Consider the following 18,336-nt stretch of genomic DNA (forward strand, 5'->3'; position numbering starts at 1 on the left):
CTAAGTCCACATCTGTGGAAAAATCTACCCTTTCGCTCCACTCAACCTTTTTTTTTTTTTTTTTTTTTAATTCCAGGAAGCACTTTAGGGGCATTCAAACTCAAGAGGCACCCGACAAACTCGGGAAGGACATAAGGAGGTTAGGAAAGTATTGCAATAGTCTCTCGCAATCCAAACATTTGGAAGACAGAAGCAGGAGGATCGCCTCGAGTTCCAGGCTAGTCTGTCTCAGAAGGAGGCTTGCTGGGCATGGTGGTGAATGCCTTTAGTCCCAGAACTCTGGAGGTAGAGGCAGATGGATCTCTGCAAGTTTGAGGCCAGTTTGGTCGACACGAGTGAGCTCCAGAACTTCCAGAGCTACAAAGAAAGATCCTGTCTCAAAACAATAAAGCAGAGGCGTCGGCGGTTGAAGTTCAAGAATGTGATGGGTAGCTAGCATAGAGACACTTGTTCTGGAATGGTCACTCTTTCCTCACAATGCAAAGGTTAGACTTATACAAGCCCCTTAGCCCCTGCGCGCTGCCCATCCTGCAAACCCCTTGCCCTGCCCCCTTCCTCGGGCTCTGCACGCTTTCTGGGCTCAACCCTCTGCTCAGGATCTCTCCGCCCCGCCCATCTCCCCGCCCCTCGCCCCGTCCCCCCCACAGCCCTGCCCCATGCTTGAATCCGGGACTACGGGTTCCGGCCTTCACGACAGTGCGGGCGCCTTCCGGCCTGCCGTGCGAGTGTTGACGTGTCGAGGAGGCGGAGCCCAAGACTGCAAAGGCTTGGGGTTCCACTTGCTCGGTTCGAGCTGCAGAGGCGCTTCTCTTTTTGCAGTCATGGGTGTGCACCGTGGCTCTGCACGGGCCGCTACCGCCTCAGGTAGGCTGGCGAGAGGGATGGTGGTCTTAGTGAGGAAGGGACTTATTGAGAGAGTTGGAGGGCCTGCAACCCAGAAGCTTGCAGTGGTCCGATCAATGGGAGAAGCCAGTGGGTGGAGCCCCTAAGCTGTGGGGACTTTGGCTTTCTTACGCACACATTTCCCCCATTTCTTGGATGTAGATAAAGTACAGAAAAACAAGTCTGCACGGACATCAGGGCTCAGCCAAGGCAGCCGCATGGAGAAACTTCTGGGGTTTGAATGGACAGATTTATCTAGTTGGCAGAGTTTCGTGACCTTGCTTAACCGACCAACAGACCCCGCAAACCTGGCCGTCTTTCGTTTTCTCTTTGGTAAGTCCATTTTCTGGATGGGGGCATTTTGGTTGGGGTTGGGAAAATGACATCCTAATTTCTCTTTAAGATTTATTATTATTTTATTTATGTGCGTGTGTTAGTTTCCTTTTTATTACCGTGATAAAACACCATGACAAAAAGCAACATGGAAAAGAAAGGGTTTGTTGAACGCTGATAGTCGTAGTTCGTGGTGAAGGGATGTCAGGGCGTGCGTCTGGAGGGCAGAACTGAAGAAGGGGCGTGGAAGAACGTTGCTGTTGGCCTCCTCATGGCTTGCCCAGCCTGCTCTCCTTTACCACCCAGGATCACCTGTCCACACAGCAGGATGCGCCCTCCCACATCAGTGCTCACAGGCCAATCTGATCGAGGCATTTTCTCCATTGAGGTTCCTCCAGATTGTTTGAAATGGACAAAGGTTAACCAGTGCAGTCTCTGGGTCAATGCTTGCTCGTAGAAGCCAGAAGAGGCTGTTGGATCTCCTGGAACTAGAGTTAACGGCAGTTGTGAGCCAGTGCTTGATATATGGGTGCTGGGAACTGAACTGTGGTCCTTTGCAAGATCAGTGCATACTCTTAAGTGCTGAGCCATTCTCTCCAGCCCAGTCACCTGTTTCTTGGTTCCTTCTTAGATGGTCTCTTTTCCTTAGAACTGAAGGTATTAGATAATGGAAGTATTCCTTGGGATTTTAGAATCATACCTGGCCTTGTCATCTCTAGTTAGGGTTTAGTATTCAGAAATGCTTTGATCTGAGGCTATATAGGATACATAGATTAGAGGGATGGGTTGGAGCAGGGGCACACTCTGTGTGTGTGCATGCATTCGCGTGTGCACTTGTAGACCAGAGGGCAATGTCAGGTGTCTTCCTTAATTATTTCTCCACCTTATTTTTTGAGACAGGGTCTGCACTGGACCTGGAGTTCACCAGTTGAGTCAGACTGGCTGGCCAGCAAACCCCAGGGGCCATCCTGTCTCCCTGTCTCACAGCACAGATACTGTGCCAGGTGTTTTGCGTGAGCACTAGTGATCTGAACTCAGGCCCTCATGCTTGCAGCAAGCGCTTTTGTCTTTACTGACTGAGCAATCTCCCCAGCTCTCTTTGTGCCTTGAAATGGTCTTATTCTGTAGATCAGGCTTGTCTGGTTTCTTCAGTGCTCTTCTTGCTTTTGTTTGAGACAGGGTTTCTCTGTAGCTTTGGAGTTTGTTGTTCTCGAACTCACAGAAATTCACCTGCCTCTGCTTCCTAAGTGCTGGGATTAAAGGTGTGTACCATCAATGCCCATCCTCTTCTTGTTTCTTGAGTGCTGGTAGTATAAACACCTTCACCCCTGGCAAGGAACCCATTTTGTTCATGTCAGGAAGCTGCTTAGGAGCTGTGTTAAACACTCAGAGAAACAATCAGAACAGCTCATAGAGTTAAGACGTGCGAAAGATATTACTCCTTTAAGTCCAGTAATTTCCAGATGGAGACCATTTTGCTCCCTGAAGACATATTTTTAGTTGTTAGGACTTTTGGAGAAAAGGAATAGGTAACTGTTGCTGGCATTGGTGCTGGTACCAGGATGCACTAGATGTCTTGCAATGAGTGGGTAAATCTCTCTCTCTACAGATAATTAACTAGACTGGCTAATGCAACTGCTTCTGGGATTGAGAAACCGTGCCTGAACCCAAACTGGCCTCCAGATTTGAGTGTCCCTTATTTATCTTAGTGTGTTCACCAAATACCACTTCTTTCCTGGGTGTGTCAGGGGCAAAAAATGTTCAGAAGGTCCCCCAGACCACTTTTTATGGCTCAGTAGGTTGTATCTTTGTAGATGTAAGTACTTGAACCCTAACAATTTCTATAGTGTTTTGTACATGACTCTTATTTAATCTTGCCTATAACCCTGTGATATTTTTGCTGTTGTTTGTCTTGTTTGTTGCTTGTTTTTATTTCTTGAGACAGGGTCTCACTGTCCTGGGTATATAGTCCAGGATGGCTGCAACTTGCTATGTAAGTCAGGCTGGCCTAGAACTCACAGAGATCTGCTTGTCTCTGCTTTCCCAGTGCTGGGATTAAAGGAGTGTTCTGGGGGCTGGAAAGATGGCTCAGAGGTTAAGAGCACTGACTGCTCTTCCAGAGGTCCTGAGTTCAATTCCCAGCAACCACATGATGGCTCACAACCATCTATAATGAGACCTGGTACCCTCTTCTGACATGCAGGCAGAACAGTGTACATATAATAAATAAATCTTTAAAAAAAGGAGTGTTCTGGGAACACTGGCTTGTGAAGTGTTTTTTTAGAGATTTATTTTGTTGATGTGTGTATCTGTGTGAGTGTATGCACATGCTCCCACATGTGTGCTCAGGCGAGAGCTCCTGTGCGTGACCACAGAGGCTAGAAGATGATCTCTGCCACACTCCTCTCACTAATTCTTTCGAGGCAGAATCTCTCCCTGAGCCTCTGGGGCTTTCAGCTTCTCAGCATCTGGGAGCCGGCAAGCCAGCGAGCCTCCTGTTTCTGCCCCTTTCACAGCTGGAATTACAGATGCTCGTAGAGTCCCAGCTGGTTATGTGAGTGCTGGGATGTGAGTTCCAGCCCTTATGATTGTTCAGTTGGGCCGTCTCGCCAGCCTCTCAACTCCTGTACAAAGTATGAGCGTGGTTGTTAGAGGTGGGAGTCAGCTCACAGAGCTTGAGGGCTTGTCAGCCACACAACTAGCATAATTCCTGCGTAGAGTACGTTCAGCACTAATAGGAGTGACTATTGTTTTGTTTTGTTTTTTTTGAGACAGGATTTTTCTGTCTTATCTCAGGCTGGGATTGAACTCACTGTGTAGCCCAGGCCGGGCATGCTTAGAGCTATGTCTTGCCTCCTTAGTGGCTGCCTAACAGCTGTCTTCCCCTACTTGCCTTTATAGCGTTCTTGATGCTACTGGACATTCCGCAGGAACGGGGCCTTAGCTCCCTGGACCGAAAATACTTGGACGGGCTGGATGTGTGCCGCTTCCCCTTGCTGGACGCCTTGCGCCCACTGCCACTTGACTGGATGTATCTTGTCTACACCATCATGTTTCTGGGTGAGGGGAACTGGGTGCTGGGGATCTGAACCAGGGAGAATTGACTGGCCTGTCAGAAACTCACCAGAAGCATGCTGGTGAACCAAGTCGTTGGATGTCTGTGTCGCCTCTGTGATTCAGCTTCCTGTTGCTCCTCTGTTGTCATGTGAGCCGTCATGACCCCAGAATTATTCTTTCATTTGGTTCTCTGCCTCGTTATAAAATGCCTGCTGACTTTTCTTAATTTCAGTCCCAGGGAAGCTGGGCCTGTGGTGACACTTTGACCTTGAATCCTCTCCTCACAAACCCCCAGGGGCACTGGGCATGATGCTGGGCCTGTGCTACCGGCTGAGCTGTGTGTTATTCCTGCTACCGTACTGGTACGTGTTTCTCCTTGACAAGACATCGTGGAACAACCATTCCTATCTGTATGGTTTGTTGGCCTTTCAGCTGACATTCATGGATGCAAACCACTACTGGTATGTGCCTTGGGAAATGATAGGGGTAAGGTGTGTCTGGGTCAGGATGCTTACAAGAGAGGTAGGGGCCCAGTGAAGTCCTAGAAATTGTTGCATAGGCACAATTTTTATTGGTGTTTTGGTGTTTTGGGAGGCGGGGGGTGGGGGGGGGGGGGCTTGCTGTGAGATTTGTATTGCTGTATGTCAGGCTGGCCTGGAACTCACTATGTAATCTAGGCTGGCCTTGAACTAGCCGTTCTCCTGTCCTAGCCTGAGTGCTGGAATTACAGGTGTGAGCCACCATGCTGGCTCAAAGACATTTTTTTTAACCAAGTTTTGCAGAGTGTGGTCTGAGATCATACTTGGATGGATTGGGGTAGCCCATTCTCTCCTTCTTCCATGTGGGGTCTGGGGATCCAGCTGAGGTAGGCTTGATGGTGAGTGCCCTTATTTGCTCAGCTGTATTGTTTGACTTGGATGAATTTGGGAAGGGGAAGGACCAGCAAATTGGGTGATTGTGGTGACAGGAAAACAACTCCATCCCACCCCTTTACTTTTTCCATATCTCTCCAGGTACCCTGATATATCCATTCCTGTATCCCTCTTAGAAGAGGAGAAGACTAAAGCCAGACATAGCTGTTTTCAGATACTCCAGGGGTGCAGACTTTACTTTCTGTGTGTGAGCCCAGAGAGGCAGAGTTATAGCCAAACGTAGAAGTTGCTGTGAGGTGGAAATGATAGCAGATACCGAGAGGAGAGGGACCACCAGGGCTGCCCAGCAGTGCTGTCCTAGGAGAAAATAACCCACTCCGTCTCTGGCCTAGGTGACCATCTATCAGGGGAGGTGGGGAAGCCCTGGAGCCAGGGTGGTGGGGCAGGAGACCTTGAGGAGACTTTTCCTATTGTAGAGTGAGGAGTAGCTGTAGAACCTCTGTGAGCCAGCCGGAGATGGCGCACCACTGATGCAGGAGTATGTATCTCTCTCCCGTAAAGCTTCGTGTATGTGCACGTGTGCTGGGGATTGCCCCGGCCTCCTGCGTGCTATGAATGACTACCACCAGGTTACGTCCCCAGTTTCCACCTTTGTCCAACTTGAAACCAATTCAGGATGTCCAGCTTTTATCATAGAGAATTCAGAGATCATTTTGATAGATAGCTCCCACTTCCAAGTTGTATTTTTGTTATTTTTAGACATTTTGAAAAAAGTACCTGTCGGGGCTGGAGAGATGGCTCAGAGGTTAAGAGCACTGACTGCTCTTCCAGGGGTCCTGAGTTCAATTCCCAGCAACCACATGGTGGCTCACAACCGTCTACAATTCAATCTGGTGTCCTCTTCTGGCATGTAGGCAGAACACTGTATATGTAATAAATAAATAAATCTTTAAAAAAAAAAAAAGAAAAAAGTACCTGTCACATACTCAGGGCTTTCTATGTGGTGGGCATATTTAAATATTTTTCCTCATTAAAACCCTGTGAAGAGTCAGGTTTAGTTGCTCATCTCCAGCACTTTGGGATGCCAAGGCAAGAGGATTGCTTTGAATTAGAGGCCAGCTTGGGCTATATATACAGTAAGACCTTGTCTCAAAACAAACAAATATGAGGTCCCTAGAGTTGGACTAATTTTTTAGATGAAGAAGTAAGTCTTGGGAAAATAAAGAATCTGCCTAAGTTTACACAACAGGGAAAAAAATAAATGAGACTTCATTGTCCTTGACTAGTGCTTTTGACTACAGAGTAAGCTATGTTCTTCCTAACTTCTTCAAAACCTGCTTGACTTCTGCCTCGGAGTAAATCTGGTGTTGATATCCTAGCTTTTTCAGTTCTCTTGGGATGAAATTTAAAACCAGGAGTCGGTCCTCTGGCACTGGATCCTGGCATCCAGTTTTATAAATGCTAATTTATGCTCTGCATTATTTTGCTGGGGAGTATTTTGAATTTATTTTTCTTTATTTACCCCTATGGAGGTAGGGGGTCAGACTCAGGGCCTTGTACATGCTAGGCAAGTGCTTAGTCTCTGGACTACTTTCCCAGCCCCCCCATAAAATAATATACTGTATAGCAGAATGTGGTGGCGCACACCTTTATTCCCAGCATTGAAGAGGCAGAGGCGTGAGGATTATAGCTTGGGCTACATGGTGGCTTCAAGGCCATCCTGGGCTACAAAGTAAGACCTTGTCTCAAACACCAAAACAAAACAAAATAGATGCACTGTGTGTGTATATTTATGTGTGTGCATGTGTTTTAATGCACCTTCGTGTCTGTGTTTTGATTTTATTTCATGTATATATATATTTAGCCTACATGTATGTATGTGCACCATGTGTGTTCCTGGTGCCTGTGGAGGCAGAATATGGCATTGGATTCCTTGAAATTGGAGTTACAGGCAGTTGCGAGTACCACATGGGTGCTGGGAGTTGAACCCAGGTCCTCTAGAAGAACAGTTAGTACTTTTAACCATCTCCCCAGTCCTCCATTTTGTGATTTTATTGTTTATTTACTTACTTTCTTTTCTGAGACATAGTCTCACTGTGTAATCCTAGATCTTGCTGTATAGATCAGGCTGGCCTCAAACTCATGGTTATCTGTTGGCCTCTGCCTCCTGAGTGCTGGGATTAAAGGTGTGTGCCACTATGCCCAGCCAGTTTTTATTCTTATGATTTACTATAGACAGTCTCTGACTTATGGTTCAACTTCAGTGTTTTTAGACATGGTGGCAGAGTAAGCTGACACAATGTTCAATAAAATATTCAACCCTGTATTATAAAATAGACTTTGTTTTTACCCTACTGTAGGTTATTGCAAGTGTTCTGAGCACATTTAACACAGTGTATAGGCCATGCTGTGATATCCAGTAGGTTATGTATATCAAATACATTTTCAAATTAAGGCTATTTTCAGCTTATAGGGGGTTTATTGGGATATTACTTTATGTTCTTAATAGTAATTACCATCACGTTATACTCATATTGCCAAGCATGGTGGTACACTTCAGCAATTCTAGCACTTGGGAAGTGGAATCAGGAAGATTAGGAGTTCAAGACCAGTTTCAGTTACCTAGTGAGTTTGAGGCCAGTCTGTGAACTGAGACTCCTTCTCAACATTATGTCCCAAGAAGATTTACTCATATGTTTCATAAGGGCCTCAGGATAGCCCAAAGAATCAGGGAAGGCATGAGAGCTTGCTTTCTTTTTCTTTCTTTCCCTTTTCTTTTTGGTTTCTGGATTTTTGTTTGTTTGTTTTGTTTTGAGACAGGGTTTCTCTGTGTAGCCCTGGCTGTCCTGGAACTGACTCTGTAGACCAAGCCGGCCGCAAACTCAAAAGAGTTCCTCCTGCCTCTGCCTCCCAAGTACGGGGATTAAAGGTGTGTGCCACGACTGCCCAGATTGAGAGCTGTTTCTGAGGTAGATAGGATTGGCTTAATTGGAGGGTAGGAATGTAGCTGGACTAAGAGGCCTTCCTTTATAGTTTCACTTCCTTCCTGTAGGTCTGTGGATGGCCTGCTGAATGCCCGAAAGAAAAATGCCCACGTGCCTCTTTGGAATTACACAGTCCTGAGAGGCCAGGTATGGAATTGTCTACGTGGATCGAGCCCAGAGTCTTTATTTCTTTGTTGTTTGGTGCTGCCTCTGCCAGGCTAGCTGGCCTGTGACTGTCCAGGGATTCCCCTGTCTCCATCTCCTGTCTTAATGTAGGAGTGCTGTAAATACAGATTCACAATACTATGCCTTACTTTACGTGGGTTCTGGGGATTCAAACTTGAACCCTCACGTGTTTGTGGAGAATGCTGTACTCATCATGCACCTCCCAGCCAAGGTTTAGGGTTTCAAGATGGCGAAGGGGCTCCTTGTGAGCTGTTGATAGTCGGCAGTGGTCAGAGGCCCTCTCTTCTGCCTCCCTAGATTATTTCTTGTTTTTAAAAATATCTATTTATATGGCCAGGCATGGTTGTACATACTCCTGACCCCAGCACTCAAGAGGCAAAGGCAGAGACAGAGGATATCTGTGAGTTTAAGGCCAGTCTGGTCTACATACTGAGTTCCAGGTCAGCCAGGACTATACAATGAGACCTGATCTCAAAAAAATAAAAAAGTATTAATTTAGGGTGTGTGTGCACTCACATGCAGGCATGTTCATTTGGTACATGAGATCAAAGGCTAACTCTTGGGGTTGGGTCTCTCCTTCCACTGAATTGAGGCATGATGTCTCCTGATGTTTCTGCCCTGCTGCATACTCCAGGCTTGCTGACCCATCAGCTTCCACGTGATTCTCCTATGTGTAGCAGCGATTATAGACTAAACCCTAATGTATCCTTTTTACATGGGGAATAGAACTCAAGTTGTCAGCCCTGTACCACCAGCACTTTTACCCGCTGAGCCATGCTGTTGGCCCTGGTGTTTCTTTATTCATTTTGCTACAAAGCTAGCTGGGCCCTTCTTTCTTTTTCAGTCCCCAATCCCTGAGTCTCACCACATCATGAAATGAGTAGTGCTTTGTCTATTGGATTAGAATCCTCATGAGATAATCACTTCTGTGCTTTTATTACGTTTTCCTTTGTACCTAGTGTTCCTGGCATGGGTAGACTTTTTTGTTTGTGGTGTGGTGTGGTGTGGTGTGTGTGTGTGTGTGTATTTTTTGTTTGTTTGTTTGTTGGTTTTTTTTTTTTTTTTTGGTTTTTCAAGACAGGGTTTCTCTGTGGCTTTGGAGGCTGTCCTGGAACTAGCTCTTGTAGACCAGGCTGGCCTCGAACTCACAGAGATCCGCCTGCCTCTGCCTCCCAAGTGCTGGGATTAAAGGCGTGGGCCACCAACGCCCGGCTGTTTGTTTGTTTTTTGGGACAGAGTTTCTCTGTATTGCTTTGGAAGTTGTCCTGGAACTTGTGCTGTAGATCAGGCTGGCCTTGAACTCAGAGGTCTGCCTGCCTCTGCCTTCCAAGTGCTGGGATTAAAGGCGTGAGCCACCAACACCCCGCATTTGTTTGTATTTTTAGAGCTTGTTGGATGAATGATTATGAAATGAAAGGTTAGAGTAGTGGATATGTTCTTTCTTGGGTACTGGTTAAGATGAGGACTTTTATTCTTTACATTAAAAAAAATGATTTAACTGTATTATATGTGCATTGGTGTGAAGGTGTCAGTTCCCTAGAACGGGAGTTACAGACAGTTGTGAGATGCCATGTGAGTGCTGGGAATTGATCCCTGGTCCTCTGGAAGAGCAGCTGGTGCTCTTAACCACTGAGCCATCTCTCCAGTCCTCCTTTACATTTTAAGTTTCATTTAGCTTTATTATGTATGACTGTGTGCCTGCTCACCTGTGTGGACACCCTGTGCATGCCCACAGAGACTAGAAGATGCCCTGCGACCAGAGTTACAGGTGCCTGTGAGCCGCTCCACCTGGGTGCATGCTGTGTTCTGCCTGCATGTATGTCTGTGTGAGGGTGTTGGGTCCCTTGAAAGGGAAGTTACTGGCAGTTATTGGCTGCCATGTGGAAGCTGGGAATTGAACCCAGGTCCTCTGGAAGAGCAGCGGGTGCTCTTAACCTCTGAGCCATCTCTCCAGCCATCACCACCCCCCTTTTTTTTTTTTTTTTTTTTTTGCTTTTTGAGACAGGGTTTCTCTGTAGCTTTGGAGCCTGGCTTTGTAGATCAGACTGGCCTTGAACTCACAGAGATTCACTTGTCCCTGCCTCCCAAGTGCTGGGATAAAAGGTGTGCACCACCACCTCCTCACTTGAGCAGCAAGTCCTTAACTGCAGAGCTTTCAGCAGGAAAACAAGGGTTCTTTGTAAGCATTCATGCAGCATTTTGTGTTTACAGATCTTCATTGTGTATTTCATTGCGGGTGTGAAAAAGCTGGATGCAGACTGGGTTGAGGGCTACTCCATGGAACATTTGTCCCGGCATTGGCTCTTTAGTCCCTTCAAGTGAGTAGAGTCAAAGTAGAGACTTTTCGGGTTACAGGTACTGAGTGGGTGATTCAAGTCTGCGTAACAGGTGTCTGACATTTGCCCTGGCTCCCTATCCAGCCAAAAGCAGAGTCAATGATATTCAGAGATGGGGCCTAGCTGCATCTGGGAGACTCTAGGCCACAGACGGTTGAAACAAGAGTCAGAATTAGGTACCACAGTGTCTCACGTTGCTTTTGGTTGCTGTGCTAAGAGCGTGACCAAAACAGCCTGGGGAGAAAAAGGTTTATTTGGTTCATACACCCAGTCCATCCTCATCATCAGCCGTCATTGATGGAAGCCAAGGCAGGAGCTGAGAAGAGCAGGAACCCGGAAGCAGGAGCAGAAGCCGAGACCGTTGAGGAACGCTGCACACGGGCGCGTTTCTCGTGGCTTGCTCACTTTTTCTCCTTTAGAAGAAAAGTTGAATTTTGTTTATGTGCTTATCCGGTTTGCCTGCACACATGTGGGTGTACCACACGGGTGCTGGTGTTGATGGACTCTAGAAGAGGACTCCCCCGGGGCTGGAGTTACAGCTTTGAGCCACCGTGTGGGTATGGGACTCAAGCCTGGGCCGTCTAGAAGAGCAGCCAGTATTAATCATTCACTCACCTCTCCAGGCCTGTTAGCTTGCTTTCTTACCCAGGGCCAGAAGTGCCACTGTCCATAGTTGACTGGGCCCTCCCACATCAATCATTAATCAAGAAAATGCCCCGAAAGACTTTCCTCTAGGCAGGCTGATGGAGGCAATCCCTCAGTTAAGGTGTCCTCTTCCCAGGTGGCTCCAGCTTGTGCAAGTTGACGCTAAGCCAAGCGGTACACTTGGCAGATGAGCCAGGACCCAGCGGTTACCTTGGGTGGCAGCGGGAGTTGCTCGCATCCTTGTCTTGTGAATCCCAGTTTCTTTTTAAATTTTTTATTACGCTTTGGTGGTGGCTGAGATTGAATTTATGGTCTCATGCATATAAGACAAGCACCCCAGCCCTGACCCCACTCTTCTTATTGTATTTTGTTTTTTAAAATATTTTGGAGACAGGTCTTACTGTGTAGACCAGGCTGGCCTTGAGCTCAGAACTCCCGTGCCTCTGCCCCTGAGTCTGGGTTGAGGCGATGTGACCGAATCTTCTGTAGGAGCTCCCCAGACAGTTTGGTGAAGTCAGGCAGTGCTGCTCCTGTCTGAGAGCAGTTCTGCCAATGACAGCTTCATCTGAGAGTTTTTCCTTTCCTTCTGGGCCCCCCCTTTCGTTTTACTGCTCCCCCCCTTTTCTCTATTTTCCACATTCTGGAGTTTGACCTGTTAAGTCAAGCAGTTACTCTTTTTTACATTTCACTTTTACACGTATCTATTTGCATGCGTATATAGGTATGTTTGCATACATGTGCCATGGCATTTATGTGGAGGTCAGAGGACAATTTGTAGAAGTTGCTTCTTGGGTCAAACTCAGGTGTCCAGGCTAAGTAGCAAACACCTTTGTCTACTGAACAATCTCACCAGCCCAAAGCAATCAACGTTTTAAAACAAGTTTGCTCTTTTTCTTTCTTTTTTTTAAAAAAAGATTATTTATTCATTTACCACTGTTTATGTACGCCTGCAGGCCAGAAGAGGGCACCAGATCTCATTATAGATGATTGTGAGCCACCATGAGGTTCCGGGACCTCTGGAAGAGCAGCCAGAGCTCTTAACCGCTGAGCCATCTCTACAGCCCCTAGTTTGTTCGTTTTCTTTTGAGAAGATACCACCTATCTGGTGGCTTCCAGCTCCCTGAGGATGGCCTTGAACTTCTGAGCTTCCTGCTTCTGCCTCCCAAGTGTTAGGATTACAGGTGTGCACGGCCACATCTGGTTTTATGAGTGCTGGGGACCAGCCCCGGCACTCACCTTTTTCTTTCCTTCTCAGTTTAACTTTTTTATTGATCCTTTGTGGGTTTCACTTCGTACATCTCAGTCCCGCTCATCCCCCTGTCTCTTCCCATCCACCTTCTACCCTTGCAACCTCCTATCCATGATAAAACAAACTAAAATTTAAAGGAAAAGAGAAAAAGAAAAAGTCTCATCGAGGAAGCTGCAGTGTGACCCAGTGATTCACACATCATTAAACCTTTTAGTCCACACATCGTTACCTGCAAGTGTCAATTGCAGTGAGTCATCGGTTTGAGGCTTCTGGTTTTTGCTGCACTGTAGATACTGGGCTCTCACGGGGGTCTTCTTGGATATGTTGTTTCCTTGTGTCATGGTGACCCTGTCACTTTGGGCCTGCAGGGCCGGCCCCTTCACGTCTAGAACTCACCTTTTAGTACTTCTCATTTATGATTTCCACAAGGAACTGGCTCCCTGCAGTATACTTTTCCATCAAATTTTATCCTAGGAGACTGGGCTTTACTCATCACGCAGGGGATATTTAAAAAAAGAACACCTGAAAATGTCAGGGGTCGGTAAGCTCCAGTGTAGAACAGTTCAGGCTTAGCTGTGTACCCCACAGGTGGGTAGGTCCTTCATCAGGGACAGGTTGCTGGGGCACCTAGAGCTTCAGCTGTGTTGTGGCTGCTGGCTGACCCAGCTGACTGGGCCTGGACTCTTGTTCTGTGTCTGCAGGCTGGTGTTGTCTGAGGAGCTAACAAGCCTGCTGGTGGTACACTGGTGTGGTCTTCTCCTTGACCTCTCAGCTGGCTTCCTGCTCTTTTTTGATGCCTCAAGACCCATTGGCCTCGTCTTCGTGTCTTACTTTCACTGCATGAATTCGCAGCTCTTCAGCATAGGTCAGTGCCTGCCGCCTGGTGGGGAGCCGTGACTGGGGCTGTGGGGAGCTCCTAGAGGAAGGCGCTGTCTGTAGGTGGGTGGTGGTGGTGGGTCCAAGCAGGAGCTAAGTCGAACCCTGGGTAGTCACTGAAATAAGGATGAGAGGATTGGCACCTCTGGGCACAACACTTCGCACAGGGAGGGTCTGTGGGAAGAACAAGTCAGACGTTTCCCTCGCTCAGGATGCAGCTCAGCCGCTCCAGGGCTTCCCGAATATGAACAGAGTCCTGGGTTCCATCCCAAGCACAACACAAAGCCAGCTGTGATGGTGTGCACCTCTTTGTCCCAGCACCTGGGAAATGCAGTGAGAAGGGCTAGGTCAAGGTCATCCTCAGCTACACATTGAGTTCTAGGCCAATGTAGGCTATATGAGACAGAACTTCATTAAAGTAAAATACTTTGGAGGATCTTCGTAAGGGAAGGTGGTACCGGGAGCCTGACCATATTGACGTTTCTCCCTGCTTTCCTAGGTATGTTTCCCTATGTCATGCTGGCCAGCAGCCCCCTCTTCTGCTCAACTGACTGGCCTCGGAAGCTGGTAGCCCGGTGCCCCAAAAGGCTGCGAGAGCTGCTGCTGCCCACCAAAGATGCTCCCCGGCCCAGTGCTTCCTGTGTCTATAAGAGGGCCCGGGCCAGGGCTGGTCAAAAGCTGGGGCTGCGCCACCAGCTGGGAGCCGTCTTCACCCTGCTCTACCTTCTGGAGCAGCTCTTCCTGCCGTATTCCCATTTCCTCACCCAGGTTTGTTGGATCCTTGTCCATGCCAGAGGCTGGGCTTGGACTGTGGTGGATGTGGCATGTGAGGAAGCAAGGGTTTGGCTCTTTAGCTCTTCTTCCTGGAGGATGAGGTTGGGTTGAGAGGCATTAAGCTGATGCTGTCTGCTCTGCCTTCCCAGGGTTACAACAACTGGACAAACGGGCTGTACGGCTATTCCTGGGACATGATGGTACACTCCCGCTCCCACCAGCATGTAAAGATCACCTACCGTGATGGCCTCACTGGCGAGCTTGGCTACCTTAACCCTGGGGTGAGCCACCTGATACTGCCAGATCTTCAGAGCCCCTTGGGCTTAGGGCTTTGTTTAGTTGGTCCTATACATATTATAAAGTAAAACAAGTTTGGGTTCTTGCCCTCTCTCCAAAACCAAACAGAACCTTCTGTTTTCCTTTCTTCCTTTTTTTTTTTTTTGTGTGCTGGACCCAGAGCCTGGCACATGTTAAGTGTATACTCTGCCATTGTGCTACATCCTCATCCTTGAACCTTTTGTAGTCTTAAAAAATTCAGTGTGTGTGTGTGCGCGCGTGCGTGCGTGCGTATGTACACGAGAGACAGACACGTGTGTGTGGAGACAACTTTGTGGACTCAGTTATTTCTACCACTTTGTGATTTCTGGTAACTTAAGTCATCAGGGTTTTGTGGTAAATGTTTTTAACATGCTGAACCATCTCACTAGACCATATTTTTAATTAATTAAGCAAGGGTCTTTCAGTGTAGCGCAGGCTTTTCTCTTTTCAGCCACTGTGTCTGGTGCTGTGCTTTTTTAAAATGTGGATAGATGTGAGACTGTCACTGTTTCGAATTAAGATTATGTTTTGGAAAGGTGAGTAAATACCTAGCAATGAAAAATTCACACCCGAAGACAAGTTCCTTTTTTTCCCCTCCTGCTCAAATTAGGCAGCAGGTAGAGAGATGGTTGTGTTATTGGCAGTGCATGTCTTGGAGGTTGACAGTGACAAAGTGGGACTAATATGGGGGTTTGGGGCAGGTATTCACACAGAGCCGGCGATGGAAGGATCATGCAGACATGCTGAAGCAATATGCCACTTGCCTGAGCCTCCTGCTTCCCAAGTACAATGTCACTGAGCCCCAGATCTACTTTGATATTTGGGTCTCCATCAATGACCGCTTCCAGCAGAGGTGGGCAAGGGGAGCAGAGGCAGGGAAAGATGCAGCACAGCTCTTTTTGTCAGGATGAAAAACTGATGTCTCCTCATGGTGTCTTGCTTTTACAAGGCTGTCTCTCTTTCAGTCTAGTGCATGTCGGGGTTGATCTGGTTGTGGGCATCGCTGGTTGCGTCCAGCAGGGGGCACCATCATCCAGGAGAAAAGTGAACTGACTGTTCTTTCTGACACTGTTAACATGATGCCTTCTCCTCAGGTGGCCACTAACTCACATTCTTTCCCCTCCTCTCTGCCACGGACTGGCAATAACATGCTGACAGTAGGCATTTCTCCTGTTGGGAAATCCTATTCCCTCTCCGTGGGTCCAGTGATGCAAGGAACAGAACCAGAGAACTGGTGGGTGGGTGCCACTGCCTCGTCAGAGTGTGGTTTCCTTTTTTAAGGCTTTTTGACCCTCGTGTGGACATCGTGCAGGCTGTCTGGTCCCCCTTCCAGCGCACGCCTTGGGTGCAGCCACTCTTGATGGACTTATCTCCTTGGAGGACCAAGTTACAGGACATTAAGAGCAGTTTGGACAACCACACTGAGGTGGTCTTCATTGCAGATTTCCCCGGTATGGAGGAGAGCGAAGGGAGATTCCGCTGTCTTTCCTTGGCTTCCTTGACCAGAGACATTGCATGTGATGGGGTAGGGAGGGCACTCTGGAGGTGATGGTGGGATGGTGAACTCTCTTGCCCCTGGCAGGGCTTCACCTAGAGAATTTTGTGAGTGAAGACTTGGGCAACACTAGCATCCAGCTGCTGCAGGGAGAAGTCACCGTGGAATTGGTGGCAGAACAGAAAAACCAGACTCTTCGGGAGGGAGAAAAAATGCAGGTATTTGCTGGGGTTGACAGTGACAGGCTGGGGATTTCATGCTACAAAACAAAGCTCTAGAAGTGGTGTGAAGTTTAGGGAAGCAGGGTTCATTTATTACAGACAAAAAAATCTTCACCAGTGCAGTAATATAGTGGACACTCAGAAAGCAAGGGCTTCGTGGGGGCACGGCAGCACGTGCCTGTCAACTTCAGGGCCTGGGAGGCTGAGGCAGGAAGGCTGAGAATTCCAGTGCAGCCTGGACTACAGTGAGATGGAACTCAAAACAACACTGGGAGGGGAAAAAAAAACAAGGACCCTTGAGGCTGTGAACAACTTTATCCAGATTCTAGAAACTATTACTTCAGACTCCAAGATACAGGGAAAGAAAGGGCCAGCAGGGTTAGAGTAGGGAGGCCATGGGCTTGCTAGGGAAGTTAGAATTGAATGTTTCTTTTGTTCCCCTATCAGTTGCCTACTGGAGAGTACCATAAAGTCTACACGGTGTCATCTAGTCCCTCCTGCTATATGTACGTCTATGTGAACACTACAGAGGTGGCATTGGAGCAAGACCTGGCCCATCTGCAGGAGTTAAAGGAGAAGGTAGAGAACGGAAGTGGTGAGTGCATGATGGTCCGGCAGAGTGCCTGGTTTCAGGAAGTCAGGGTTATGGGCTGTAACCACTAGAGAGTGCTTGAAGCCTCTCACTGATGGGAATCTCATCGGTTCCTCTTTCCTGTCTTCTGGACAGAAACAGGGCCCCTGCCTCCAGAACTTCAGCCTCTTTTGGAAGGGGAGGTAAAAGGGGGCCCTGAGCCAACACCTCTGGTCCAGACCTTTCTAAGACGGCAGCGGAAACTCCAAGAGATTGAACGCCGGCGAAATAGCCCTTTCCATGAGCGAGTCCTCCGCTTCTTGCTGCGAAAGCTGTATGTCTTTCGACGCAGGTAAGTGTCACTCACAGAGGCATTTGTCATTGCCATCAGGTGTTTGCAAGTTTGGTCACTTGCCCCTAGTGAGGGTAACAGTAGACACTCCTAGGGATTTTTCCCCTCCTCACCCTGCTCTGTTGTTTTCATCTCTAGCTTTTCCATCTTTCTGTGATTATTCCTATTCTACCCTAGAATATTGTCAGGCTTTGGAGGGACTGGGGCTCTTGCATTGGAATGTGGAAGGTCAGTGAGGTAGATATGTGTCCTCAGGTGAATGGGTCTGAAACCAAGTGTTTCCTCAGGGCTTTGGTTGGAGTTATATAGAAACATACATTTGGACTGTTTTTTTTTTTTTCAGCTTCCTGATGACTCGAATTTCACTCCGAAATCTGCTATTAGGCCGTCCTTCCCTAGAGCAGCTAGCCCAAGAGGTGACATATGCAAACTTGCGACCATTTGAACCAGTTGATGAGTCAAGTGCTTCCAACATCGATTCTTCAAACTCTAACCCTTCAGAGCCAGATTCTGAGCATGTTCACTCTGAGTTCTGAGGGAAGTCCAGATGTTCTGTGCAGATGTGGGAGCAGCATGTTACAGAGTTACTGTCTATGCAAAGGATATTATCTATTTTGAGACAAGCTTTCACAGTACAGCCCAGGCTGGCCTCAAACTCCTCTACTTCAACCTGAGTGTTTTGTGGTTATATGTGTATCACCAAACCTAGTTTTTTTCCTTTTGTTTTTCCCCCTTTATAAGCTCTTTATGATAGCTTACAGAATTCAAGACAACAGAGAAGAATTTGAATGCCATGACTGAGGTTTTTTGTTTTTGTTTTTTTTTAAGAAGCACATGATCTTACAGTAAAGGAATAATTTTTTTCCCCTCTCAAGACAGGGTATCTCTGTGTAGCTCCGGCTTTGGAGGCTGTTCTGGAACTAGCACTTGTACACCAGGCTGGTCTTGAACTCAGAGATACGCCTGCCTTTGCCTCCCAAGTGCTGGGATTAAAGGGATGTGCCACCAATGCCCGGATTGCCCTGGCTGTCTTGGAACTCTGTAGACCAGGCTGGGCTCGAACTCAAGAGATTCACCTGCCTCTGCTTCCCAAGTGCTGGGATTAAAGGTGTGCACCACCACCGCCTGGTTTATAAAAGTCACTTTTAAGCTGGTTCTTTAGGAAAAGGAATTTACCACAATGAA

General features: G+C 47.6%; 1 protein-coding gene across 5 annotated transcripts; it reads left to right on the plus strand.

Moving 5' to 3' along the window:
* The first annotated feature begins 710 nt into the window (after positions 1 to 710).
* Ggcx (gamma-glutamyl carboxylase) lies at positions 711 to 17,945 on the plus strand. 5 transcript variants are annotated; one of them, XM_040738269.1, is made up of 15 exons: positions 712 to 864; positions 1,045 to 1,215; positions 4,117 to 4,275; positions 4,568 to 4,733; positions 8,197 to 8,275; positions 10,526 to 10,632; positions 13,246 to 13,409; positions 13,920 to 14,188; positions 14,344 to 14,475; positions 15,214 to 15,365; positions 15,794 to 15,963; positions 16,095 to 16,225; positions 16,676 to 16,823; positions 16,956 to 17,151; positions 17,495 to 17,945. In XM_040738269.1, the coding sequence occupies exons 1-15, from the start codon at positions 822 to 824 to the stop codon at positions 17,685 to 17,687; spliced, it is 2,280 nt and encodes a 759-aa protein (XP_040594203.1). In that variant the 5' UTR covers positions 712 to 821; the 3' UTR covers positions 17,688 to 17,945. The 5 variants fall into 5 exon arrangements, 4 of the variants coding, with proteins under 4 accessions (XP_040594205.1, XP_040594206.1, XP_040594203.1 ...); XM_040738270.1 differs by lacking the exons at positions 712 to 864; positions 1,045 to 1,215 and having other exon boundaries at positions 4,150 to 4,275; positions 4,505 to 4,733; XM_040738271.1 differs by lacking the exons at positions 15,214 to 15,365; positions 16,095 to 16,225; positions 16,676 to 16,823; positions 16,956 to 17,151; positions 17,495 to 17,945 and having other exon boundaries at positions 711 to 864; positions 15,794 to 15,936.
* Positions 17,946 to 18,336: the final 391 nt, after the last annotated feature.

The sequence above is a fragment of the Mesocricetus auratus genome, unplaced genomic scaffold, assembly GCF_017639785.1.
Source record: "Mesocricetus auratus isolate SY011 unplaced genomic scaffold, BCM_Maur_2.0 Super-Scaffold_100676, whole genome shotgun sequence".
Taxonomy (NCBI): domain Eukaryota; kingdom Metazoa; phylum Chordata; class Mammalia; order Rodentia; family Cricetidae; genus Mesocricetus; species Mesocricetus auratus.

Bases quoted from the DNA above. Each gene is read 5' to 3' on its own strand.
- Ggcx (XM_040738269.1), top strand. From the start codon at position 822: ATGGGTGTGCACCGTGGCTCTGCACGGGCCGCTACCGCCTCAG. The intron at 8,276-10,525 runs GTATGGAATTGT...TTGTGTTTACAG, and splicing joins ACACAGTCCTGAGAGGCCAG to ATCTTCATTGTGTATTTCAT. The intron at 15,964-16,094 runs GTATGGAGGAGA...TGCCCCTGGCAG, and splicing joins CTTCATTGCAGATTTCCCCG to GGCTTCACCTAGAGAATTTT.